General features: G+C 51.1%; 2 protein-coding genes across 2 annotated transcripts; both read right to left on the bottom strand.

Moving 5' to 3' along the window:
- Nucleotides 1-9,217: 9,217 nt before the first annotated feature.
- CPN2 (carboxypeptidase N subunit 2) lies at nucleotides 9,218-18,563 on the bottom strand. Its single transcript, XM_019957818.2, has 2 exons — nucleotides 18,407-18,563; nucleotides 9,218-11,140 (listed from the first exon to the last, which is right to left on the bottom strand). Exon 2 carries the CDS (start codon nucleotides 11,135-11,137, stop codon nucleotides 9,491-9,493), a length of 1,647 nt encoding a protein of 548 aa, XP_019813377.2. The 5' UTR covers nucleotides 11,138-11,140; nucleotides 18,407-18,563; the 3' UTR covers nucleotides 9,218-9,490.
- A 1,589-nt stretch (nucleotides 18,564-20,152) lies between these two features.
- On the bottom strand, nucleotides 20,153-25,788 carry LRRC15 (leucine rich repeat containing 15). The gene has a single exon (XM_019957806.2). It carries the CDS (start codon nucleotides 25,777-25,779, stop codon nucleotides 24,025-24,027), a length of 1,755 nt encoding a protein of 584 aa, XP_019813365.2. The 5' UTR covers nucleotides 25,780-25,788; the 3' UTR covers nucleotides 20,153-24,024.
- Between the last annotated feature and the right edge of the window lie 442 nt (nucleotides 25,789-26,230).

Raw genomic sequence — 26,230 nt, 5'->3', positions numbered from 1 at the left:
GAGCGAAAGTAGAATCTGTCCAGGGATTGGATTAAAATCTCCCAGGCTTCCCAGGTGGCCCTAGTGGTAAAGAACCCGCCTGCCAATGCAAGAGATGTCAGAGACACAGGTTGGATCTGGGGTTGGGAAGCTCCCCTGGAGCAGGGCATCGCAATCCACTCCAGTATTCGTACCTGGAGAATCCCATGGATAGAGGAACTTGGCAGGCTACAGTCCATGGGGACGCACAGAGTTGGACACAACTAGAGTGACTTAGCATACATTAAGCCTCCTAGTCTAACCTCTTTCCTCTCCTAAGATGTCACATGTCCCCTCTTGTGGACAGGAGGAGGTGTGTGCCCACACTGGCCTAGGTAACTCCATGGGATTCTGCCCATGGAAAGAATTCTGTTCTGGGCTCGCCTCTTTCCTTGGCACCTTTCCCAGCCTCAAGGGCATGGGGCAGCCTCTGTGTGCCATGGCTGATGGCACAACTGGGGAAAAGCCACAAAAGAGCCACATTTCAGGGACACGCTGAGAACACAGTGCAGTAAGCGTGTCAATGGTAACCCACCCGGAGCCGTGGGAGTGAAGCCAGGGGTGAGGGAGCTGAGTGCTGAGAACGGGGGTGGCAAAATCGTGTAGGTGTTGTTGTTGGACCTGGGACCTCCCAGGGCTGAACGGTGAATGGGAGTTTCCTTCTTGGCCAGGTTCAGTCCCACAGGGTGGCAGTGGCCTCCCCTCTGGTGAGGGACAAAATCTAGGCAGAGGGAAGCATGTCCCACTGGGGCCCTGGCCCCTAGCCAAGCCACAGCTATGCAGATCCCAAAGCCTGGTGTTCTGGGCAAGGTGGCAGGTGACAGGAGGGCTAGTTTGAGGATCACAGTTGTTCAAAGACATCAGGGTTGATAAAGTGTCGTCACAGGGGTGGTTACTATGTGTGGTTTGAGGGCTGGAGTTCACACAGAGCAGGCTGACGAGGATGTGGTTGGAGGCTGAGTGTGGTCGGCTGCAGAGAGGCAGGAGGCTAGGTGGTTGTCGAGTGGTCAGCGGGGCTGGTACTCGATGCGCCTGAGGATGCTGCCGCTTCAGTGAGGCCCACTGTCCCTCTGAGTTGTTGCACGAAGGGAGGCAGCAAGATGTGGACAACTCCACCCCCCTGGGAATCCTCTGGGGCCACCTGAGAAGGACTCTCGTGGATTAGAGCATCAACGGGGATGCAGAAGCCCCCTGAGGCAAGCTCATCCCCTCAGTGACTGCGGGGAGAGACTCCTCAAATTTGGCAAGGGAAGAAAATATAATCCCTTGAAAAAAGCAACTGAACTGGCTTCCATGCAGAAATCTCTGAATTTCCCAAATCCATGATTCCCCAAGCCAGAGGTGAAATCTGGTTATGAGAAGCAGTTTCTTGGTTGAGGGCAATTTGGCTGAAGCATAGGGCTCTCAAGAGCTCAGACCCGGACCCCTGCTCCCAGGGAGCGACAATGCATAACTGGACTGGGAGTGTCCCAGCAACCACTCAGCTCCTGGGTTCCTAGGACTTGAGGTCACCCAACCCTGACCTTCTCACCTTCACCTTATTCATATCCCTTGAGACCCCCGACCTCCACTGGTGGTACCTTCAGCTCTTACAAAAGACACTAGTGAACCCCCTTCCTCTCAAAAATACTGACCCCCACTCTGCTGCCCCCAGCCCCTGGCTGCTGTATGCTTCTGTAGCCCCTCCCTGGACCCATCCCTGCTGGTGCTGATGGGGCCTTCTGTCCTGGCCTGGCCCTGCCCCTGCCCTCTCCTGCCTCAGAGGGTGGATCTTAAGCTTCCTCCTTGTGCCCACCCCACCCCCCACCCCTCTCTGGCTGCCTCTCTTTAGTCCTCAATGAGAGACTAAATTATTTGTATTTTGTAGAGAGAATTCTATTTTAGTAGGATATGCAGGAACCCAAGCTGGGTCCCTGCTGCTTGTATAAATTGTACAGACCATGAAAAAAAAAAAAAAAAAAAAGCCATGTTTCGTCCTGTGTACTTGACTGGCCCAAAGAAGTCAGGACATGGAATCTTCCCAGGGAGGTTGCTCCCCAGATTCTTCATTTTCAGCTCAAGGAGTTTCCAGAAAACAACTCAGCCCCATTGTCCTGAATGCTCAGTGCAACCTTGCAGGAGCATTAGGGTTCCCCACCCAAAAATAGGAATGTCTTTGACTATGAAGTATCTCTCTATTAAGGCTGACCCCAGAGTCTCTGAAATTTCTATGAAATAAATCCTAACACCCCCTTCAGTCTCCTGAAATAAATGTCACAGTTATCATCAGCTGTCATAGAAAATTTAAAAATTAGATGTTCTAATTGTAATAAGCTAGAATAAAAAGTAGTTTTTAAAAAATATTTATTTATTTATTTGGCTGCATCCAGTCTTACTTGTGGCACATGGAATCTTGGTTGCATCATTCAGGATCCTTCGTTGAGATGCACGGACTCTCTAGCTGCAGCGTGCAGGCTTAGTTGCTCCGCGGTATGTGGGATCTTAGTTTTGGGACCAAGGATTGAACCCTAGTCTCTTGCATTGCAAGACAGATTCTTAACCACAAGCCTACCAGGGAAGTCCCCAAAAGGTAGTTTATAATAAAATAATATTCATCTCTGTGTGTAAATGCTTGGATTAGACCTCAAACCTTGGTGAAGGTCTTGGTGAAGACTTGGTGAAGTAGCCGGAGGCTTTCACTTACTTCCATACTGATTAAAGGATGAATTTTAGAGAAGTTGCTTTTCCTCTGTACTCTACTTCTTAAAATAAGGGTTAAGTATTGCTAAGGGGAATTTCCCCCCCAAATCCAGAACAACTTGCATAAAATTGCAAAGAAAACAAAGCACAATCTTCCTAGGATGTATTTGCTGAGGAAATACATTTCAATCTTGGAAAACTGAAAGTGTGCAGACAGCAAGGCAGAGACAACTTTGAATGTATATGAACAGAGTGATCTCAATCTTACCACAGGCAGGATTTCACCCCCAGCCGTGTCTGGAGGTCTGTTCGCGGGAGAAGTAGGACCACCTCCCCCCATCCTACCCCAGTCGTGCAGGATTGTCTCCCTTCACACCCCTACCCCACCCCCGTGCAGGACACGCTGCATCACTGGGACAAATCTGATAGCCCGGCGTGCCTAAACACCACGAGGTGGCGGTGAGCGCGAGACCTCAGCCTCCTCACCGGCCGCTCCTCGGCGCGGGCGCGTTCCAGAGTCGCAGAAAAGAGAAGCCTCCGCAGGAGTTGCCATCCGGGAAGCGTCCCAGACTACGGAGTCCCTGTGGTCCGGTGCCTTTGCTAGGGCTCCCAGGTTGACTTCTGGGAAAGCTATTCTCCCAGTACGCCACGTGGGGGCGCCCTGAGACCCAGAATCGGAACCTTTTAAGGTTTGTGAGATGTTCAACGTCTCACAAACCTTTTAGAAAAGGCAGAGGAACCAGAGATCAAATTGCCAGCATCCGCTGGATCATCGAAAAAGCAAGAGAGTTCCAGGAAAACATCTATTTCTGCTTTCTTGACTATACCAAAGCCTTTGACTGTGTGGATGACAATAAACTGTGGAAAATTCTGAAAGGGATGGGAATACCAGACCACCTGACCTGCCTCTTGAGAAACCTATATGCAGGTCAGAAAGCAACAGTCAGAACTGGACTTGGAACAACAGACTGGTTCCAAATAGGAAAAGGAGTACGTCAAGGCTGCATATTGTCACCCTGCTTATTTAACTTCTATGCAGTGCAGAGTACATCATGAGAAATGCTGGGCTGGAAGAAGCACAAGCTGGAATCAAGATTGTTGGGAGAAATATCAGTAACCTCAAATATGCAGATGAGAGCACCCCTATGGCAGAAAGTGAAGAGGAACTAAAAAGCCTCTTGATGGAAGTGAAAGAGGAGAGTGAAAAAGTTGGCTTAAAGCTCAACATTCAGAAAACAAAGATCATGGCATCTGGTCCCATCACTTCATGGCAAATAGATGGGAAACAGTGGAAACAGTGTCAGACTTTATTTTTCTGGGCTCCAAAATCACTGCAGATGGTAACTGCAGCCATGAAATTAAAAGACGCTTACTCCTTGGAAGGAAAGTTGTGACCAACCTAGATAGCATATTCAAAAGCAGAGACATTACTTTGCCAACAAAGGTCCGTCTAGTCAAGGCTATGGTTTTTCCAGTGGTCATGTATGGATGTGAGAGTTGGACTGTGAAGAAAGCTGAGCGCCGAAGAATTGATGCTTTGGAACTGTGGTGTTGGAGAAAACTCTTGAGAGTCCCTTGGACTGCAAAGAGATCCAACCAGTCCATTCTAAAGGAGATCAGCCCTGGGTGTTCTTTGGAAGGAATGATGCTAAAGCTGAAACTCCAGTACTTTGGCCACTTCATGCGAAGAGTTGACTCACTGGAAAAGACTCTGATGCTGGGAGGGATTGGGGGCAGGAGGAGAAGGGGACGACAGAGGATGAGATGGCTGGATGGCATCACCAACTCAATGGACGTGAGTTTGAGTGAACTCCGGGAGTTGGTGATGGACAGGGAGGCCTGGCGTGCTGCGATTCATGGGGTTGCAAAGAGTCAGACATGACTGAGAGACTGAACTGAGATGTTGAACTGTTAACAGAAGCAACAGGAGGCAACAGGAGGCAGTGGGAGATAGAGGCAGTGGGAGATGCAAACAGTGTGAGGGAGAATTCATTACTGGACTACTGCTGTGCTAAATTGTCTAATCTTTGGCAGAACCATCCAGTTTTCCAATATCCACTGTTAGCACTGAACAGTTTTGAAAATGGCATTTCCAGTATTCCCAATAATTATCATTTGGATATATAAACAGCAGTGTTAACATCCTCTAGAAATACCAATGGATACAGGTGAAACAAATGCCGTGGCCAAGCAACTATCCAGTTCCTTCCTACCCGCTGCCAACATCCCTCACAATTCCCTAGAAATAATAATGATAATAGATGACATTTTTGAGAACTTACCCCACCTCATTTTTCTGGGATCTCGACATGAATATTTCATCTTCACCAGTGACTATGAGATAGGTACTATTATCTCCATGGTAAACAGTATGGAAGAGAGAACCGAGCTGCAGAGGGTTTCAGTAACTGGCCCAAGGTGGCCTTGCTGGCAAGTGGTAGGGAATCACTGAAGAACTGTGGAACTTGCCAGGCATCGGCGCAAGGACTCTCTTCTGCTTGTAAGAAGGCATTTTGAAGGAACTTAGCCACCCTTGTACTGCAAGAAAACAAGGCATCCCGTACCCAGCTTATTGTCACTCCAAAACCTGACAGCACTGAAGATTACATAGAATAAAATGCACCAACAAGAAAAAAACCCGGTGAGATATTTTGCCACATGGCGTTGTGGCTTGCTTCACTCATGAGTTCATCTGAGCATTTCACCAGGTGGGCCTGACAAAGCATACATTTGCTCCTCAGCCCTGGGGCAGCTATAGAGAGTGGAAGACCTAGAACTGGGCAAAATCCAGCCCTGAGCTTTTAAGCCTGGCTGAGCATTTAAATCACTGGAGGAGTTTTGTGTGTGTGTGTGTGTGTGAAACTGATATTTGGGTCTCCCCAGGCCAACTGAATCATCAATTCTGTAAATGGGGTCCTGTTGGTTTTTTGCCTTCTCCTAGGTGATTCTAGGATTCACTGAGCATTGAGAACCAACCTCTTCTGGCCAGAGAGGAGCCATGACTTACCAAAGGGCAAATGTTGAGGAAGGAGGAGTCAAGTGTCCTGATTTCTTTCCAGAACCCATCAAAAAAAGCCCTACTATGGCACCAGACCAGGACCACCTCCCAAGAAGGCAGCAGGACCGAGGACGCCGGGTACACAGCACACTCAGAGCTGTCTCCTGATCTGCTTACCCCTGTCTGGGGGATGCTCAGCACCTCCTGCTTCCTGTCAACTCCAGCCTGAGGATGCTAGCGGCCCTCAGTGGTCAGGACTTGCACCACTGCGGGCTCAGGCCTGACCTCCCCAACCCGGAAGCGAATCCCCAACCCGGAAGCGAATCCCCAACCCCCACCTTCATCCCCTTTGTTACTTTACCTTCATCAGGTGGTTGGCTCACCTCATAAAATATCCAGTTAAATTTGGATTTCAAACAAACTAAGAATCCTTTTTTTAGTATAAGTGTGTCCCATGCAGCGTGTGTGTGCTTATTTGTAACCCTGGCAACCCTGCTCAAAGAGCATAGTGACTCTGGTCTCGCTCAGCCAACTTAAAAGGCCTGCAAACAGCTTGCCCTGACTACTGGCCTGTGCTTTTTCCCCATTTCCCCAGCACCGTTCAACACAGAGAAAGATTATTATATTTTAACTTAACAAAGTGTTATATTTGGCGGGGGGCGGGGGGGTGGTGGGCGGAAATAGAATTAAGAGAAATGTCTGGTTGATTATCTTGCTCCTTTATTCCTGGCAGTAGACATAAAGACCACTTGGACCAGGAGCTGTAGCTCAGCGGGCATCCTTCTGATGGAGATCTGTGATGTGTCTCCTGTGTGCTGGGTGTGGTCATCCTTTCCCCAGACAGCGGCCCTCACGACCAGGTGGAAGCCAGCGGTCGGCGCAGCCTGGACCAGTGCAGTGAAAACAAAAGCACTGGGGGCCAGCACCACGGGACCTTTGGTCACTCAGGATCTCCTCCTTTCTGGGGAAGCAATGTTCCCCAACCTTGGAGGAGCTGGTCAGGATTATTATTAAACCAGATGCTTTGGAGAACTGGACCAAATGAATCTGGGAAAGTCTATTCCTTTGGTAAATCTGCCAGACTACCTTCCATCACCTTAGACTAATTGGTTTGATTCTCAGGAAGCATGCCTTTTTAAAGGGGCATCATTGGACAGGACAGGATGGCAAAGTTGTACTTTTTTGCCTAAAGCTGGCATCTTGCTCCTCCTTTCCCCTTAAACTCCACCGGCCCATGGTCAGTGGCTTCACTGTCCTCCCCATCTCCCAGGAGAGAAAACTGAGAGTCACCCCACGTATCTCCCTCAGCCCCCCCATCTTCCAGTACCCACCCCATCCCTGTCCCCCTCACCAAACCCTTTCTTTGCCTCAGGGTGTCTCCCGTGCTGGGAGGAGTGGCTGCCAGGGGCACGCTGAGGCTCCACTATGTCTGTACTGAGCATGATCCTGATTTCTCATTTCCATATTATTAATTCTCAAATTAATGGGTACAAGGCAATGCCTGTATTGTTTGAATCTGCATTTCTGTAATTCACATTTCAGTCTTTTAATCCATTTGTGTAGGTACTGTTCAGGTCCTGACAACTTTTCATTCTATCTCCTTGGCGCCCCTGACCCTTGGGGCTCCCAGCCCAAGCCAGGAAGGAGTCCTCACTGTTTTCCCTGTCTCTTGCTGTCTGACTTCACAGGCATAAGCCTTCCTTTACTGTTTTCCCTGCCTCTTGCTGTCAGACTTCACAGGCATAAGCCTTCCTTTACATAAAGTTCTTCAGGAACAGCTAGGCATCCATAATGAATATGCAGCCTGCTCGCTGTGCCCCTTGAGACTCCAGCTAGCTTTGCAGCCTTGCTTGTCTTTCCGTCTGCTTTCCAACCAGCCTGTTCCAGAGGCCTCAGCCCTGACCTCACCGCTTGCCTGTCTCTACCCCTTGGCTCACGCTCTGCTTGCACAATCTCAAGGCTCAGGGATCCAACACAGCTTCCGGAGGTCTGTGCTCGTCTGACCTCTGCCTCCCCTGTACTCTCCAGCACCTGCTCGGCGCCCACCCTATCGAGCTTGTGTTTTCATCCCAGACACCCCCTGTCTTTTCTTTTCCATCAGACCGTGAGCTCCTGGAGAGCCTGCTTACATCTGATTCTCTTCTCCCAACCCCTGAACTTCAGCCAAGCCTGTCCACGCTGTAGGTGTGGGCAGGGAGACCGGGCAGGAGGCTGGGCCATGGTTCAGTCCAAGGAGACCAAGAGCTTCTCCAGGCTGGGAACAAGAAAGGAGATATGGACAGAGGACACTCAGAGGCACTCAGTGACAGGCTGGGCATGAGGACTAAGGGGAGGAGAGGCTGGAGACCACTCCCAGCTCCTGGGCTTGGTGACTTGCGGGGCAGGGGTCCTGGAGGAGCTGGGGACAGAGTCTGGTTTACACGTGTGTGTGGCTGTCCTGATAGAACACGAGTTGCTGAGCAGAGAGAGATGTCACCATGGAGCCAAACACCAGGCCTAAGACGGAGATTTGAGACAACTAGAGAGTAGCCCCCAATCGCCGCAACTAGAGGAAAGCCCATGCAGCAACAAAGACCCAGTGCAGCCAAAAATAAACAAACAAATAAATTAATTAAATTATTTCTTTTAAAGATGGAGATTTGAGGTCATCGGCATAGAGGTGGGATCTGACTGCAAGGATCTGCATAGGGATTACCCAGGGAACCCGAATGACATCCAACCCGAAGGCGACCAGCATGCAGGAGGTGAGGGGAAAGCTGGTGGGGGGTGCAGCCAGGCTTGGGTAAGAGGGTGGTGTCCTGAGAACTGAGAGAGGACCATCGCTGTGAGTGAGCAGACCCTCACTCACAGTTCTCACTTCAGTTCTGAGGGTCTCACAGGCGCCGACCCTCAGAACTGGAGGATATCCGTCCCCGCCCCTCCTGGCTCGCTCCTCAGGGAGCAGCCATCCTATCAGCTGAGCAGGCAAAGCCACGGCGTTCACCCTCCTCAGGGCCCCTGTCACCTGATTTCTCCTGGACGCCCCGGAGGTGGGCGCGAACAGCTTGAGTCCTTCTCAACACCAAGTCAGAGCTCTACCCCACCCCTCATCTTTCTCGTCAGCTCTGCTTTTATCCTCTCCCTTTTTCTTTTTATCAATTAAAACCACATTTCCATATGGTAGTGTGTATGTTTCCATGCCTCTCTCTCTGTTTGTCTCAACCTCTCCTTACCCACCCTCCGTGACCTTGTCTGTAGGTCTGTTCTCTATGTCTGCATCTCCATTGCTGCCTTGCAAACAGATTCATCAGTACCATCTTTCTAGATTCCATGTATATGCATTAATCTACGATATTATATTGTAAAGCAGTTATCCTTCAATTAAAAAAAAAAACCCACCACGTTTCGAGGCAGAGGAGTAGAAACAGACATTGGCCCTTGAACTGGATGTCAAGAGAGGTTGGCCCCCGTTTTGGGGAAACAGAGCCTTCGTATCTCAGGGTGGAGGTGAGACAGGGGTGAGTATTAAATAACAGAAAAACATCAGGGGAGCCGCATTACTTTATTCTCCAGACCACAACGCAGCTTTGATGGGAGCTTTGCAAAGCTTGCAGAAGGTCCTGTTAGGTATCATTCTCAGAGACCAGGGTAATGAAGGAGGCTCTGGGTGGTGGAGCCGGCCACGCCCCCTCCTCCACCTTGGAGATGCAACTCCACCCCTCGAATCTGAAGAACCCGCTCAGCTCCCCTCACCATCTCTTGCCCAGTTGGGCTCAGAGGCCATCTGCCTAGGGTCCTGGTCCATCTGCCCTGCACCTATGGCTCCCCTGCCAGAGCCTCAATGGACACAGTGACCCTCACAGAGCCACAGCTGGACTTCAAGTCCCACTCCCGACTGGCATTGATGGGTAGTCCTGGGGAGCCCGAGCCCTGCCTGGGGGACAGCTGGACGTTCAGCCAGCGACACCGGGCCTTGTCACAGGCCAGCACCACGGTTCCCTCGGGATTGCTGTAGGTGCACCGGCTCCTGGCCGCCCTTTCCTCCGCAACCAGATCCCAGGCGCCCCCTGGCTCTCTGTCCTGTGGCCCCGGAGCAGCCTGGAAGCCCAGGTGGTCCCGGGTGATGGGGCACACCAACTGCTCTTCCTTCAGCGCGGGCACCACTTGGCCCTTGAGGTAGGCAGGGCCGGCACAGTAGGTCTGGATGTTGAAGAGCCGGTCGCTGTACTGATACAGCCAGCTAAAGAGATAGGCCAGGTGGCAGTCACACTGCCAGGGGTTCCCATACAGGGCCAGGTTGAACAGGTTGTCATTGGTGTCGAAGATGCCCTCAGGGAGCGTGGTCAGGAGATTCCTGGAGAGGCTGAGCAGCTCGAGCTTGGACAGGTTCTGGAAGAGGGCGGGGTGCAGGACCGTCAGGTTATTGCTGCTCAGGTAGAGCTTGACCAGCCCCTTGAGGCCTCTGAACACACCGGCCGGCAGATGGGTGAGGGCATTGTGCGAGAGCATGAGGGACCCAAGGCTGGTCAGGTTGGCAAAGGCTGCCTCGGGGACTGTCTCCAGCTGATTGTGGGACAGGGACAGGCTGACCAGGCCGGGGGACTGGGTGAAGAGGCCGGCAGGCAGTGTCTGCAGCGCATTGCCCTGTAGGCTCAAGAAGGTCAGGTTGGGCAAGGCCGAGAAGACAGACCCAGGCAGGTGACCGATGGCATTGTGCTGCAGCCACAGCTTCTCCAGGCAGGAGAGCTGAGCGAACACTTCTGGGGGCAGCTCGGAGATGGAGTTTCCATCTAGGAAGAGTTCCTGCAGGCTGCCCAGACGGCTGAAGAGCCCCCGGGGCAGACTTGCCAGCTGGTTGTTGCTCAGCCTCAGGGTCTGCAGGCGGCCAAGGGGGTGGAAGAGCTCCTCGGGCAGGTAGGCCAGGAGGTTCTGTGCTAGGTTGAGGGTCTTAAGACATCTCAGAGGCTGGAAAAGCCTCTGGGGCAGGGTCTGGAGCCGGTTGCCCTGCAGCTGGAGGGACTCCAGGCCATCCATGTGCTGGAAGAGGCCCTCGGGCAGAGCCTCCAGCATGTTGAAATTGAGGGTGAACTTGCTCAGCGAGATCAGGTTAGAGAAGATGTCGGCGCTGAAGTTGGAGAAGTTGCCCCCGGTGATCTCCAGATCCTGGAGCCCCGGAAGGCCCCCGAAGGCATCCGGCCTGAAGTGGCACACCCGGGTGTTGAGGAAGACCACCTTGGTCAGGTTGGGGCTGCTGCTGAAGGCCCTGGAGCCCACCACAGTGAACGAGGTCTCCACAAAGATGATGTCTGTGGCGTGTGGCGGGATGTCCAGTGGGACGGCGGCGAGCCCCTCATCCGAGCAGAACACCTCCCGGATGAAGCAGTCACAGCCCTGGGGGCAGGGCAGGGTGGGCCTGGCCAGGAGCAGGAGGCAGGCCCAGCACAGCCAGGCTCCGGGCAGCATCTCCTACACCCGAATGGGAAAGAAAAACAAAAGCAGCACCTTCATCGAGGGCAGGCAGCCCAGTGACCAGCACACCCATCAGAGAGCCAGGAGCCTGCTTATACTTCTGATAGTTGTTCTCGTAGGGCCTCACAGCAGCCTTGCAAGATCAGCAAGACCACAGTTCTAACCTCCTGACAGCAAGGCTGTCACCTGTGGGTTACTGTCAGGACCTAGACCCTGGTCTCCTGGACTAGCCGTGTTCTTTCCAGATTGGAGGGAAGAGGTGGAAAGTGAAAGTGAAGTCGATTAAGTCACTCAGTCGTGTCCGACTCTTTGCGACCCCGTGGACTGTAGCCCACCAGGCTCCTCCATCCATGGGATTCTCCAGGCAAGAATACTGGAGTGGGTTGCCATTTCCTTTTCCAGGGGATCTTCCTGACCCAGTGGTCAAACCCAGGTCTCCTGCATTTCAGGCAGATACTTTACCATCTGAGCCACCAGTGAAAAGGAAAGAGGTAGGAATAAGACCAAAAGGCATGGAAGAAGGGTATGAAAGGAGACCATGGGTACTGCAGAATTTTTAAGATAATACGTAAGATATGGGCAGATTATTCCTGAGTTGGAAATTTTTAAACCATAACTTTTCCTGAGCTTCCAAACCTCAGCACATTCCAGAACCTAATTATGAGGAGTTCTTCCCATCAGCTCTTTGCATAGCTGAGGCTGAGAGCAGCCAACGGGATATGATGGGCTCTTATCTTGAAATGAGTCTGTGTTCTCCTCAGCACTGCCGTCAAAATGCTCCCCTCACATCACCAGCACCTTGGAGCCCACAAAACTTTCCAACACTATGCGGACAAGAAGGTCCCAGAGGCGCATATTCTACAGACCCGTAGGTATTTTTTTTTGGGGGGGGGGGGTTGCTTTAAATAAGGGAAAGCAACCAAGTTTATAGTTCACTAAATATACAATTTTTTGAATACCAGTATCCATTCACAGGTCACAAATTGGTGATACAGCTTATAATCCTATTTCCCTTACCACTCAATTTTTTTTTTTTTTTTTAATGTATGAACCACTAGTTGGCATATTGACACTGAGAAATAGCACATTAAATGTTTCCAGATTTCAGGATGACTTAGGGGCTTTGGGCTCACATTCTCACATGACAAGACCAACGGGGTCTTAATTGCCTCATTATGGGGTTTGCACCACCAGGTCACTATTGCTCCCACCCACATCAACATGTAGGTGGCGCATAGTGATTCAAGTTCTGTTCATTGGAATCCCAGCTCATTCCAGTGTTCTAGCTATGTGGCCTTGGATGTGTGTTGCAACTTCCTTATCTGTAAAATGAGAACAATAACCATGTGCTAACCATGTTGGAATAATCGGAGGATTAAATGAGTAAATATAGGTAAAGATTTTAGGACAGTGTCTGAAAGTGTAATTAATAAGCTGTGTTAACTATCGTTAAAGGGTGCAAACCACCATCATTACAGAAAAGATTATTTGAACACCAAAAAAAGGAGGAATAACAAAATGCCCTTTGGATAGAATATATTTAAAGACAGAAAGAAGGAAAGGCAGAAAAAAGAGAAAACCCTTACACAATATAAATCATAATTTTTTTCAGTTTACCTATCTTCAGCCAAGAGCTCAATTGGCTCCCTTTTGGGGAGCCTTGGCCCCAAGCACCAGAGAAGGCAAGAGTACCCCACTCCAGTACTCTTGCCTGGAAAATCCCAGGGATGGAGGAGCCTGGTGGGCTCCAGTCCATGGGGTCGCTAAGAGTCGGATACGACTGAGCGACTTCACTTTCACTTTTCACTTTCATGCATTGGAGAAGGAAATGGCAACCCACTCCAGTATTCTTGCCTGGAGAATCCCAGGGACAGAGGACCTAGTGGGCTGCCATCTATGGGGTCGCACAGAGTCAGACACGACTGAAGCGACAGCAGCAGCAGCAGGCCCCAAGCACACTTTGCTGGCTGTCTCTCTGCTGCCCTCTGCTGGCTGCCTTCTCCATCACAAGATTCAGCTTGGGCCAAAGGGCTCCACAAGCAAACACAGTGCTTTCAAAAAGCCGCCTGAGACCTCTTCCCATTCAGACACTCAATAACCTCAGTTTTCCCAGGAATTTTTCTGCCTAATCAATAGAGAAGGAACAATTTCTCCCTAAGAAAGCACATAACTCCCTGGAGGCTCCTATGTAAGCCACAGGAAGTGGATTTTATACAGAGGTTAGGAAGGTCTCTAACAGTGATGGCACCAGACTGCCACGCAGGACACACTAGGGAAAGGGACAAGCCTCCTGGTCCTATCGCCCCCACCCCCAGACCAGAGTTACAGAGCTCAGCTTTAGCCTGAGACTTATCCTCTCAAGATTGGATGCACAGGACCTGGCTAAAGAAGGATGGGGTAGCCATGGTCGCCTCCACTCACCCACTCATATCTGCCACCTGGGCTGCCCCTCGACTCCTACACAAACCCCTGGGGATCCTCACAGAAGGCTTCCCTGACCCCAGGAAGGAGGCGCCTGGCCGCATCTTAGCAACCTAGCATGGTCCTCTGAAGAATGGATTCTCACAGCTGTCTTTTTTGTGAGAAGATAGAGTGATCGCTGTCTAGCATAGAGTCATCACTCTATGCTCAGCATCCAGCACAGTGTTGACGCACGGTGGGCTTGGCTAGAGTTTCTTGAACCAACTCCTCCACAGTTGGGATGAGCAGCGTTTAGGGCAGAACTGCCTCTCCCAGAATGGTTCCAGCCTGGAGAGAATGACCACAGCCAGGCATGAACGTGGTCCTGAGCCCTCCTGCCTACACCCCTGCCAACCAGAGGGTAAGAGAGGAGCAATTCTTGTCTGTAACATGCTGTGATGTTATCAACATGCCGGGCCTCTTCCTGCTAACCCCTTCAGTCTTTGCTTCTCAAAGGGCAGTTTCTGGGAGAAATCCCATTAGAATGGACACAAAGTCCCCAGGGACCATCTGGCCAGCTTCGTCAAGAGAGAAAGGCCAGGCTCCCAGGGGTCCACAGTGGGCCCTTGGTTAGAACCGAGATCTGGTCTCCCTGATCGCTCCTGCTGGAAGAGCTGTGACCAAAGCAGGAGGTGCCCGTGAACGAGGGGTCATGGGGAGACTGTGCCCCACCTACCCCACTCTGTGCCTCTAACTTCTAACCCACTGTAACTTGGAAATAATACCCTTTATAATTTTCCAAAAGAAGACATAACTAGAGAATTCAAGACTTGAGTCAAAACTATGGCATCAGAGGCACAGAAAATCAAGTGTAAACAAATCAGCTTAGGCTCAAGCACGGCTGGGGGAGGTGGGGGAAGCCTCTCTGATATAGGGAGCTGAGCTAAGGGGCGAATCCCACCTGCTAGCTCCTAGAGCTCTCATCATGATCCTTGGCAGATGGAGACACTCCCAGAACAGGGAAACCAGGGCTTCCAGAGCTAGAGCGACTGGGAGCTATAGTTAAGAAGTGCAGGCCAGAATCTATTCCCATGGCCTGAGCTTTCAGCCAGGTGCTTGCAGCGACACCACAAGGCTCCTGGAACAGGCAGACCCCTCCTCACATTCCCGAGACCCACAGTGAACATAAACAAGGGACCTGGCCTACTGCCTGGTCCCTCCTCTTCCCACCCAACTCTCTCCGGTACTGTAAGTAGAGAGCCCATAGTTGCCCCAGCACCCCACAAGCCTACGGGCATGCACTTCCATGACAAGAGTCGGCTTAGGGAAGATGAAGCTGGGATGTGCCCCACATAAGCCCTGGGTCCTGGGTCCCTGCAGCAGGGTTTCAAATATGGTTGAAACCTCTGGTTGGGCATATCCCTTTGATCTTGCAAACTTCTCACTCTTTGGGGTGCCATGGTAAGAGGAGAGCCAGAACAGGGCCTCAAAAGTTTCAGGGCAAGATCCTTGTACCCCAGTCTATTGGGGCAGAAGGAAGTGGAGGATAGTAGTCACAGTGAGAACACTGATGGTTTCCAAACACTGATGATCCACTCCCAGCCCAAGACTCACTCTCACATCCCTCTAGAATGGCTAAGAGTTTGTGCTCTAATGTCAGACAGTCTGGGTTCAAATTTTATCTCCACCCCTTATTAGCTGTGTGGCCTTGGCTAAATTACTTAAACTCTCTGTGCTTCAATTTCTTTATCTTCAAAATAGCAAACTTCAACACTACCTTCCTCATGGGTTCTGAGGACTGAGTAAGAAAACGCACTGAAAGCTCCCAACCCAGAGCTAGGCACAGAGAGGACTCCCAGTGACAGGAGCTCAGGCCAGCCCCAGCTCTGGGCTGAAGTAGCCACAGGAGTCAGCTAAGGAGAAACGGATGGGATCATCCGAGCGCCTCACTGGTAGACCCGAGAGAGGCCCCTTTAAAAACTTTCTGGCTCTTTCCTCCCAGCCAGCGGAAATGGGTCACTGTTTTGTGCTTGGTTTAGTGGAGCTTGGATTCTGATGACTCTGGTCAGGATGTCCTGGACTTGGGCCCCTTCCCCAAACCACCCTTGAGAGCAGGTCACCAGGGACTTAGGAGACGGGGAACATCCCTGCCTAGGTACCTCGGAGGCTGGCACCAGAGGGGACGGTGGGGCAGCAGCCGGAAGATTCTAGCTTGTCACCTGACAAACCACCTCTGCATTTGTGCAGAGAGCAGCAAGATACCCACAAAAATGTTCCATGCTTTCAGCAAGCCACAGAAGCCTGGCTTTTTGAGGGTGGGGGATGTAACTGGCTGCAAATGGACTCTTCCCTCTTCTCAAATTGCTTTTGTGTTGGTACATTTCTGTGTCATCCACCACAAAGCCAACCCTCACTCCTTCCAGAGGGTGATGGGAGCTCAGAGCCCAGTCCAAAAAAAAAAAAAAAAAAGCCCCAGGGGCTTGCCCCTTGACTGGGATATCTACATCAGGGGCTGTCTCACCAACACGGTTGGATTTTGCCCTTGGGCTCCACTACATCTGGGGGCAAGGAAAAGGGCTTCCAAGGCTCATCTGGAGCCCCTGACTGCCTCACCCAGGTTCCCGGGACCCCTGTCTCCTTTGTTCTCAACCAGAGAAATAAGCCAAGTGGCTGAGGCTGGGGGACCTGGGCTGGGCTCCTGCCTCAGGCCCCTCCCCACCAACAAACCCCGCCCCCCACCCCCCAAAACACACAGTGCAGTAATCCCTCAGAGTCCCAGTTTCCATACTTGTAAATAGAGAACAGTCGTGAAAATAAAACCCACATTACATACTGTTAGGGCTATTGTGGCAATTAAATGAGATAATTGGCCATGGGTTTCTGATACTCTGATATAATAAATATATATTTGGTCTTCCTCTTGGTTCCTGGCACAGAGCTCCAGAAACCTTTGGAATATCCTGAGTAATAAGAGAGAAATGTCTTTGCTATTCATAATAAGACCCTTCCACCCACACTGGAGGCTAAGTTAACGAAGTGACTCAATGGCTTCAGATTATACACAAACATATTTGCAGCAGTTATCACTGACGAACAGAATTAATTGCAGGTGATTCTCATTTTTTCCTTTTGCTTAATCATATATTTTCAACTTTAAAAAATAATAAACAGACATCACTGTTGTCATAAGAGTGAACGTTATTAAGAAAATCATATAAAACATGAAGCATGGTTCCAAGCACACAATAGGTGCTTCCTTGATTCTTTCCTTCCTTGCAATTACATTGCAGAGACTCAACGAAATTTGTCTGTCTACTGTGTCATAGCTTCTTTTTTCTTAATTTTTAAAAATTGAAGTATAGTTGATTTACCATGTTGTACCAGTCTCTGCTGTATAGCAAAGTGGTTCAGTCAGACATATATAGACATTCTTTTTTGTATATTATTTTCCATTATAGTTTCTTGAAGAGAACGAACATTCTGAAGTAAGAGCAGGTTGTGAACCTGGCACTTTCCTTTCCACAAATGCTCCCCATGGGCCCCACCTCTGGTCCTTGATTACACAGTCCCCTCCACTTTAGAAGGCGCACCCTGACCTTTCCCTGTCGCTCCCTGTCCCCACTCTCCCCATCCTGCGGGACAGCATAAGTCACACTTCCTCTGGGAAGCCTTCCCTGCCTGTATCTCCTTTGGGTCCCTCAGGAACTTGTCTTCTATTGACCATGAGGGTCCTTCTTCTCTGCCTTCTAGTCAGTTGCATCACCTGACTAGGAGCCTCTGGGATGGCGGTGGAGAAGCAGAGGTCTTGAGATCGCAGCATCCCTTACCTGGCCGTGCACCCCAGTACCTGACTCAAAGTTGAGCACAGATAGGTGCTCAGGCCGTGGGTGCCAAATGGAACTGAATGTGTCTGCGGCTCTCGTGAGCCTGTATCTAGGGCCTTAGTCTTCATCCTGCTTCAGGGATTGGGGTGCTATTGACACTGCACCCTGTGTGCAAATTCTGATACCACTCCCTACTGGCTGCGTGGGATTGGGCAGTTCACTCCATTTCTCTAGGCCTCAATTTCCCACTGCCTGGTTATAGCCCATCCCTTGGTATTAAAATTAGCACTCAGTTGGATGACAATATGCTAAATTAGATGGTAAATAATAAAGCACTTAATACAGTGCAGGGTATATAATAAATGTTTGACTAAAAGGTAGCCACATGCACATTTTATTTCAACTTTATCATCCAAATCAGGACACTTCTGAGAATAAAAGAGGAGCTATTGATAATTATGGGCTTCCCTAATGGCTCAGTGGTAAAGAATCCACCTGCGATACAGGAGTCATGAGTTCTATCCCTGGGTCAGGAAGATCCCCTGGAGAAGGAAATGGTGACCCACTCCGGTATTCTTGCCTGAGAAATCCCAAGGACAGAGGAGCCTGTCAGGCTACTGTCCATGGGGTTACAAAAGAGTCAGTCACGACTTAGTGACTTCGTTGTTGTTCAGTCACTAAGCCGTGTCTGACTCTTTATGCCAGAAGGACAGACATAAGCAAGGGTGGCATCAGGCCAAGTGGAACATGTGTCACACTACTTATCCTTCCCATTCACTGGCAGCCTGAGCACAGGGACCAGATCACCCTCATCTCAGAACTCCCCCGCCACAACCTGCCTCCAGCCCCAATGCAGCACGACCCGGGCTGAGCAGCCCTCAGGGACTTCCCCTACCCTGGCACAGAGGTGCAGCCTGCCTGGAGTCGGGCATATGGTCTGAAATCTGGGACAAGTGGCCAGCCCATCTCCTGCCCCTGAGCTGGGACCCCAGATTCCTCCCATGCCCCCATGTCCCCTGTAGTCTTGTAGTGACCATACCGTGAGGGGCTGACAGGTGGGGACCAGCTGCCCTGGCTCTTCCTCTGGAGCAGAAGGGCCTCTGAGGTGGTCAGTGGTCAGCACGAACCCAGCAGCCCTGGCGCTGATCAAAGTTCCAGGCAGAGGTTCCTCCCCTCACGTGGCCTGAGCATTCCTGGAATGTCACCAGCGTCACAGGACAGCAGGAGAGAGTCTAGGCAAGGCCTCTGAAGATTACAAAACGACCCTGAACTCTTACCACGGACAGATCCTTGTTGGAGCCAAAATCCAGCCAAGGTTACAGGTTTGGCATCTTTAGGACCCCAGGGGAATCCATCAGGCCCTAGAAAGTTCCCAGTAGGCTGCTCTGGGGTGAGCACTGGGATCAGGGGTTAAAACTTATATCCCTTCCTGTGCTAGACAGGCTGACCACAGCTGGGCAGCCAGCCACAGGCACCTGCAGACTCCCAGTGCCAGGAGAAATCCTAAGAGGTCTGCAGCTTTGCTGTCCTTCTGTAGCTGTTTATTGAATGCTTATGTTTCTAAACCCTTTCTGAGTTAAAACGGGGGAGTGATATAGGGAGGTGAATTTTGGCTCAGTATGGACAGGAACGCATTCACCGCTGAGATTATCCAGGGATGAAAGCAGTTGCACGAGGAGGCAGTGATTTTCTGGCCTTGAAGGTATTCATGCAGGGGCTGCAGAGCAGAATGAGGAGAGCGTGTGAGTGTGTGTGTTCATTCGTATGCACTTGTGTGAAATCAAACAGTGGGTCTGTGCTGCTGGCAGGACCCTGGGCAGATGTGCAGGTGTGGAGGGCAGGTTTGTATTAAGAACTCCAGGCATCTTTTGGGAGATGGGAGATAGGCGCTCACTGTTCTTCCGTTGTTGGAATTCCAGGCTCCCATCTTGAGTGGATGGGCTCAGTGGTTAGGGAAGGTGCATAACGCCCTGTCCCAGTCATTGATAGGGTCCTGCTTTGTGAGACAGTGAATACACTACTGACCCTCGCCAGGTCCAGCCTCCTGGGACAGGGTTACACCCGGCAGAAGGGATTGAAGAGCTAAGAGAGCCTAGGAAATATGGTTTGAAGCCCTCTTCCCAGGCACGGCCGTGGGATGAAGGGACAGAGAAAAGATTACCCTTCTCATAAACCCTGGACTTGCACCAGCAACGGTGACAACCCCCGAACCTGGAGGCCTGAAAAGGTCCCAGGGACTTCTGGACACCTGGAGAGTCACTTTCACTCACAATGTGTCTTCTGAGAGCCTGGGGCTCACTGAGCCTGGGTGCTAGGCACTGTAAGAGTCCAGACGTGTGCAGGAGAGTCCTACCCATCAAAGCTAGTGTGCACCTGTGTGTGCATGAGTGTGAATGCATGTGCACTTTGATGAATGCTGAGGGAAATTCACTGCCTTTCTGAGACATAGAAGAAGCTCCAGGTTGGGAGTGGAGGCCTGGTTGTCTTGCAAGCTCAGCCACTAGTTCACTAGGTGACTATGAAAATTCATTTCCTGTCCTGATCTTATTTTCTCCATCTATAAAATGGGTTGAGCCTATTCCTAAGGCCCCATCCAGCCATAGTGACCTCAAGACATCATCTTGATCCCACTCGCTTTCCAAAAGCCTTTCCCAGCCCTGAATATCTGGTGTCTGTGAAGAGCTGTCTGGGTCAGCCTTGCATTCGTGTGACAAGCATAGAATCAACAGCGAGATCCCTTAGCCAAGGCGCCCATAGGAACACATGTGTCCTTAGTATACCATTTATTGTCGATTCTGTACTCCAAATCTGTTACAAGCAGCATCCAGCAAAGAAGGACCCCCCACCTCGCCCACCAGGGCTCACACTCTATAAAACCCTGGGGGCCTAGAAAGCTCTAAATACATCACCAAGCACCTGGGACTATTTGCAATGGTTCCCTAAGTGAGGCAAAATCGATCCACTTTTGAAGGCAGCATGAAGGCGATGAGTTGGTGAGAACAATCCCTCCTTGGGTGAAGAAGAAAGTTCAGACGGGGAGGAGTTTGGCCTGGAGGAGTGCCCACCCCGCCCCTCTCTGAACCACAGCCATGACCTCCTCCCCAAGATCACCACTGCCTCCCCAGCAACTCCAGTTCAATTCCAACTGTGGGATCTGTGGGTTGATTTCTTTGAGTGATTCGTAGCTAAAGGCAGGCTACCGCCCATGTCTCTCTAGCAACTCCAGTTATCTTGTTATCTGTAGTTGCCTCCTCTTCATAAACTTCCTGAGTCTGGAAATGATTCCTAACACTTCACTACACAGACATCTGTGACAATGCTGTTGCCGCCCATGAAGAGTTCTGAGAACGGCGTTGTGCCTTTAAATCCTGGCGAGGAGGAAAAATATACACTCAGCCCAACAGTCCCTTGAGGAAAGCCAGTTTTTCTTTAATGGATGGATGAGTTTAACTTTTCCTGTATTTACAAAGCTTTGGATCCACACAGTACCAGGTGGGGTCGAATAGCTAAGATGACGGGGAGCAACAAGACAGTGACTCCCATTTTCCTTGGTTTAGCAATGAAAGCCTAGGACAGGCCATGAATTCTTGTATGAGCTTAAAGAGAGAAGGAACACTCACAGCCTGTTAAATAATGTTGCAGAAGCAAGAGGTTTTAGATCCTCACACGTGTACCACTCCTGCACAGGGCTGTTGTGAGGGTTAAAAAGAAAATGCCTGCTAAGTGCTTTGAAGGGTATCTATGCAGAGTAAACATTTTTGAAAAACAGTGGTTCTAACCAGTTTTTATTATCTTTCCTCCAATATTTACCCTCCACTCCAAATGGAGAACTGACAAGGAGGACTAGAAGCCAATGAGCTACGGAGAAAAGTGAACTCAACTCTGGGGAACCAAGCAGCTCACTTCAGCCCCAAGAAGTGAGCAAATGCCAAGAGCCAAGAGCCTGTTGGAAAGGAAACTCCACCCACCTTTTCCGGCAGCTTCCTGACCAGACAACATGGTTTAGAGAGACCACATGGCCTGCCAAGGAAGAGAAGGCTCAATGGTTCCCTCCCGTCTCTGATGGAGAAAAGACCAGGGGCACTCAGAAGGTCAGGAAAAGGGTCCACCAGCCCCACCTAGGGTGCTTCCCTGGGGAGTCATCTGAGGACAGCTGCCCTCAGGCCAGCCTTTGATCTGGAGACATATGAGGTATCTTGGGCCAGAGAGGAAGATATTCCAAGGTCGTGGCCAATGCTGTTAATACCCAGGGGTCTGGGCTCAGCTTGACAGGTCACACTGGATGACGAAGACTCCTTCCTTACCTTTCTGATATCTCTGGCCCACTTGTACCCTTGCACAATGACCCGCCTTACACGGAGTCCTTTGAAGAATGCAGTGCCAAACCATGCTTCCTGTCTGGAGGAGAGTAGGCCACGCTTCCCCTTTGGGGCCCAGGATCAACAAGGCAGGTCACCATTGGGAATGATGCTCAAGCCCCAAGCTCTAGGCTCATTTCTTTTTGGACCCTGGCAAACCCTGGTACATGTCTGCCAAGTACTATACATATTTTGCAAACATTTTGGAGACCCGGATTTACCTTGGTGAGATAATGTCTTTTGCCTCTAACAACATCTCTCCCAGATTTCCTGTGACAGAGTGAAAAGCTACAAAATGCACTAGCTCTTAACACACATCTGCTCCTGGACTCTTCATCGGGGCCCGTCAGCACAATGCTGTTAAGGCCAAAGTGGATTTCTTATTTGTCTCGTGCAGCAGAGGGAACTAGTAAAGGCCAGTCAGGATTGATGGCAGATTTCCAAATCTGTACAGTATTGGCTTCAGCTCTTTTATGGGAAGACACAGACACCTGAAAGTCTCCATTTCACTGTTTCTATTTCTAAAGTGGTATACCAGTTGTCCAGAGAAAGACATGCATCGTCATGAGTGTCCTTTCTTTACCACTGTGAATATGTGTGCAGCAGGAATGGTGGCCAGGGCAGGTATTCATGTGACTGCAACACTGAACCAAAGCACTCAACTGTTGTAACCAGACTACAGGCAGGGGGAAGCTCCAGAGTGGTCCCTGACCCAGTCTGACCTGTCTGTGTATCCGTGTTGCCTGCTGTGTGTGAGAATGCTGAAGTTCAGTTTCTAGCTGACTGTAATGTCTATGAAGAATTTTACCATGACCAGAAGGATTGCTGGGTTCTATTATACTTGGCTGTCCAATTAAAGGATCTCATCCCTAAGCTATTTCACTTCCCCAGATGCAGAGTGAAAATTAAAAACAGATATAGGGCATCTCATGCCCATAAAAGGCCCAAGCAGAGGAACCTCCAGTGAGCAACAGACAGCTTGTTGGCAGGGTAGGGTGTGTGGTTGCATGGGCCTCTCTAGTTGAGATGCTTCTGACCTGCCCAGTCTGGATGCCTGAAGGTCTGGCATTGAATACAATTTCCTGTTCAGGCCAGAGTATACCTACATCTTCTCCTCCACTGCTGGTAGCTGGGCCTTTGCAAGGACTGGCTGCAGGGGGAGGGCAGGCAGGGGCCTATCCTGGTCTGTGGGGAGCCAGTTTCCAGGTAAGTCCATACCATCTCCACAAGCCCCAGTCTTCTCCAGTAAAAGCCCCAGATGGAGGATCCTGGTGATGTCTCGTTTCTTGAACTGGGTACTAATCACACAGGTGTGTACAGTTTGTGAAAATCCATCAAACCTTACACTAGCATGCTCCCACTTTTCTGTATGTAGGTTACATTTCCAGAAACAGTTAGAAGAGAAAAACCTTGCAGGTGAACACAAGGATCCCCAGGTACCAGACTGCTTTCTCCATCCAATACCAATAAGCTGACTTTCATGTTTTGGGGAGGTCAGAACTTCTACATGATTTTATTCCTTAAAGGACTAAAATTTTCAAAGCAAAGTTTGCAGTTCAGAAATATTCTCTAAAGAGGCAAAACTTGTTTCACCGGTGCCTTTCTTCTTTTTCCAGATAAAAATCACAAGACAGATACTGATGATGGCTCTGTCTTCAGAAACTGAGCAGCCTCAGTTTTCCCTTTCTTTCTATCATAGCATCCTGAAAGCCAGGGCATTTGGCAGTTCTTGGAAAAGCAGCTAAAAGGTTTGAAGCCTCCTTTGAGGAGAAAAGTCACCTTGTCTTCAGGGGCAGGAAATGAAGAGAGACTTTTCATTTGAGGGGACAGGGTGGAGCCATGCCACAAACAAGACGAGCAAAGAAGGGGAATCAACTTACATAATACTTGGGAGAGGGGCTGTCCCGGTGGAGAACTATTTCCACAAAGTGGCAGGTGTGTGATAACTGTGTCTATGGAGGCCAGTGGGGGCACAGACACAGGGAAGGCACGTTTTGGAGGAGAGCTGGTGAGCTTTAGAGGAGGGGCTTTCTGGAAATAAGCCCAGGCATGTGAATTGGGACCACCACAGGATTTTTTCCATGGCAGGTTAGATCTCCCTGGTAGTAAGAAGGTTCTGACAGAACCTCATCTACAGGAGAACCAGGCAGGTCAGGAAAAGGTAGGGATGCCTTTCTCTAGGGAACCCGAGAGAGAGGGACAGGGGATGGTCTGTGGACCCAGAGGTGAAGGCAGCACGGTGAAATCCCAGGTCCTCTGGGGTCCCACCGTCCCCTAGCCCTTCCTCCAGCCCTCCTCTCTAACACTCATTGGGTGCCTTCATCTGCATCAGGACCGCGTGGCTCCTCTTCTTGCAGCAGCAACAGCAGATGCAGGCAGCCAGGGAGCAGGCCAGTGCAATGATGCCGATGACAATGGCGGCAATGGCCAGCCCTCTCTGGGCCTGGGGCATGTCCCCCGGGCCACGACTAATGGGGGTCTCAATGGTGGTCAGATCGGTGTAGTCCTGTGAGGGGCTGGTGAAGTCAGTGGTGGAGGAGATGGAGGTGGTGTCGGGGTAGCTGGACGTGTCCGGGTATGTCGGCATCCCTGGGTAGCTGGGCACCTCGGGGACCACTGAGCCCTGCACACTGGGGACAACAACATTGATATTGATGATGATGAGGGACTGGCCACGGACACTGGCTGGGCTGAAGCACACAGGGACGCTGTCTGTCCCCAGCCTGGCCTTGTTGAGCAGGAGCCAATTGTGGAGCGGAAGGATGTCTGAGTCACACCTCCAGGGGTTGTCATAGAGCCGCAGCTCACACAGCTTCCCCAGGTGATCGAAGATGCCCAAGGGCAGGTTCTCCAGCTGGTTGTTCTGCAGCTGGATGGTCAACAGGTTATTGACGTTGGCGAAGAGGTTTCCAGGGAGCTGCCGAAGGCGGTTGTTCTGCAGGGAGATGTTCTGCAGGTTGACCAACATGCGGAAGATGCTTCCATCCAGCTCCTGCAGTGCATTGGTGTGGAGGGACAGCTCCCGCAGCTCCACCAGCCCGTTGAAGGCATCCGGGGAGATGTAGCTGATCTGGTTGCGGCTGAGGATCAGGACCTGAAGCTGGCTGAGGCTGCTGAAGACGTTATCCGGGAGGGAGGTGATGTGGTTGTCGTAGAGCCACAGCTCCCGCAGGTTGTGCATGGGTCCAAAGATGCCAGGAGAGAGCTCTTTCAGGGAGTTCCCAAAGAGCGTGAGCTGGTTGAGCTGGGGCAGGTGCAGGAAGATGCCGGGGGGCAGCTGGGAGATGTGGTTGTTGGACAGGTAGAGCTTCTGGAGGTTACGGTTGTTGTGGAAGAGGCCAGGGGACAGCATTCCAATCTGGTTCTGCTGCAGGGCCAGCTCTTGGAGGTTGCTGAGCCCATCAAAACAGCCCATGGGGATGTCTGAGAGTCTGTTCTCATACAGCCGGAGGACCTGAAGGTTGCTCAGGCGCTGGAAGACCCGGGGTGAGAGGTGGGTGAGGCTGTTCTTGCCCAGATTGAGCTTGGTGAGGCCCACCAGGTGGTCAAAGACCCCATCAGGGATGTACTCCAAGTGGTTGCCATGCAGCTGCAGCTCCTTGAGGTTGCTGAAGTGGGTAAAGTGGGCCGGCTGGATCTGCACCAATTGGTTGCTGGACAGCAGGAGCGACTCGAGGTTGTCCAGGCCCTGGAAGAGGCCAACAGGCAGGATCTGGAGCTTGTTGTTGGCAAGGCTGAGGTAGCGCAGCGAGCCGAGGCTGCGGAAGGCACCGGGAGCAATGTGGGCCAGCTCGTTCTTCTCTATCCGCAGCGCAATCAGGGCCGAGATGTTAAGGAAGGGGGACTCATTGAGTTCGGTGATGTGTGTGTTGAGTATCTGCAGGCTCATGGCGTTCCAGGGCAGCGGGGTGGGCACCACTGCGATGCGTGCCCCTGTGCACTCCACCTGGGAGGCCCTGGAGCAGGTGCACTCGCTCGGGCAGCCATAGAAGGCCAAACCCGCAGCCCAGGCCTGGCAGCCCACCAGCAGAAGGAGGTAATGCTTCGGTAGCATGGCCTCTGCAAGGGGAGAGAGAGCATGTGGGTCAGGACTGCCTCACCGACACTGCCACTACTTTTAAGCCAGCATCAACCTTGGGTGCCAAACACTGGCTTGCCTTTGAACCCCATGACCACGTGCCCATCTCATGCTACCTATAGGTTGATCTGCAAGCCTCTTCATCTTCCCCGCTGGCCTTCCTACTTCCAGGCTGCTGCCCAAGCAACCTAGAGGGCTCTTCATCCTCATCCAAATCTTTCCCGCACTTCACATGCCTCCACCTTAGGATTCCGTGAGTCGGCTTTAGTCGCCCTCCAATGCCGGTGGTTTCCCCAGCCTCCTCCCCAGCCCAGCCACAGAGGCACATATGGCATCCCCTGTGACCCCGTCTGCTTCCTCACTACTCAGTAGGCTTCACAAGGGCAGGGCTGCTGGTGCCCCATCCCAACGAGTTCCTTAAGTCAGG

Source organism: Bos indicus, chromosome 1 (genome assembly GCF_029378745.1).
Source record: "Bos indicus isolate NIAB-ARS_2022 breed Sahiwal x Tharparkar chromosome 1, NIAB-ARS_B.indTharparkar_mat_pri_1.0, whole genome shotgun sequence".
NCBI classification, from domain to species: Eukaryota; Metazoa; Chordata; class Mammalia; order Artiodactyla; family Bovidae; genus Bos; species Bos indicus.
This window is presented reverse-complemented; position numbering and strand designations above follow the sequence as displayed.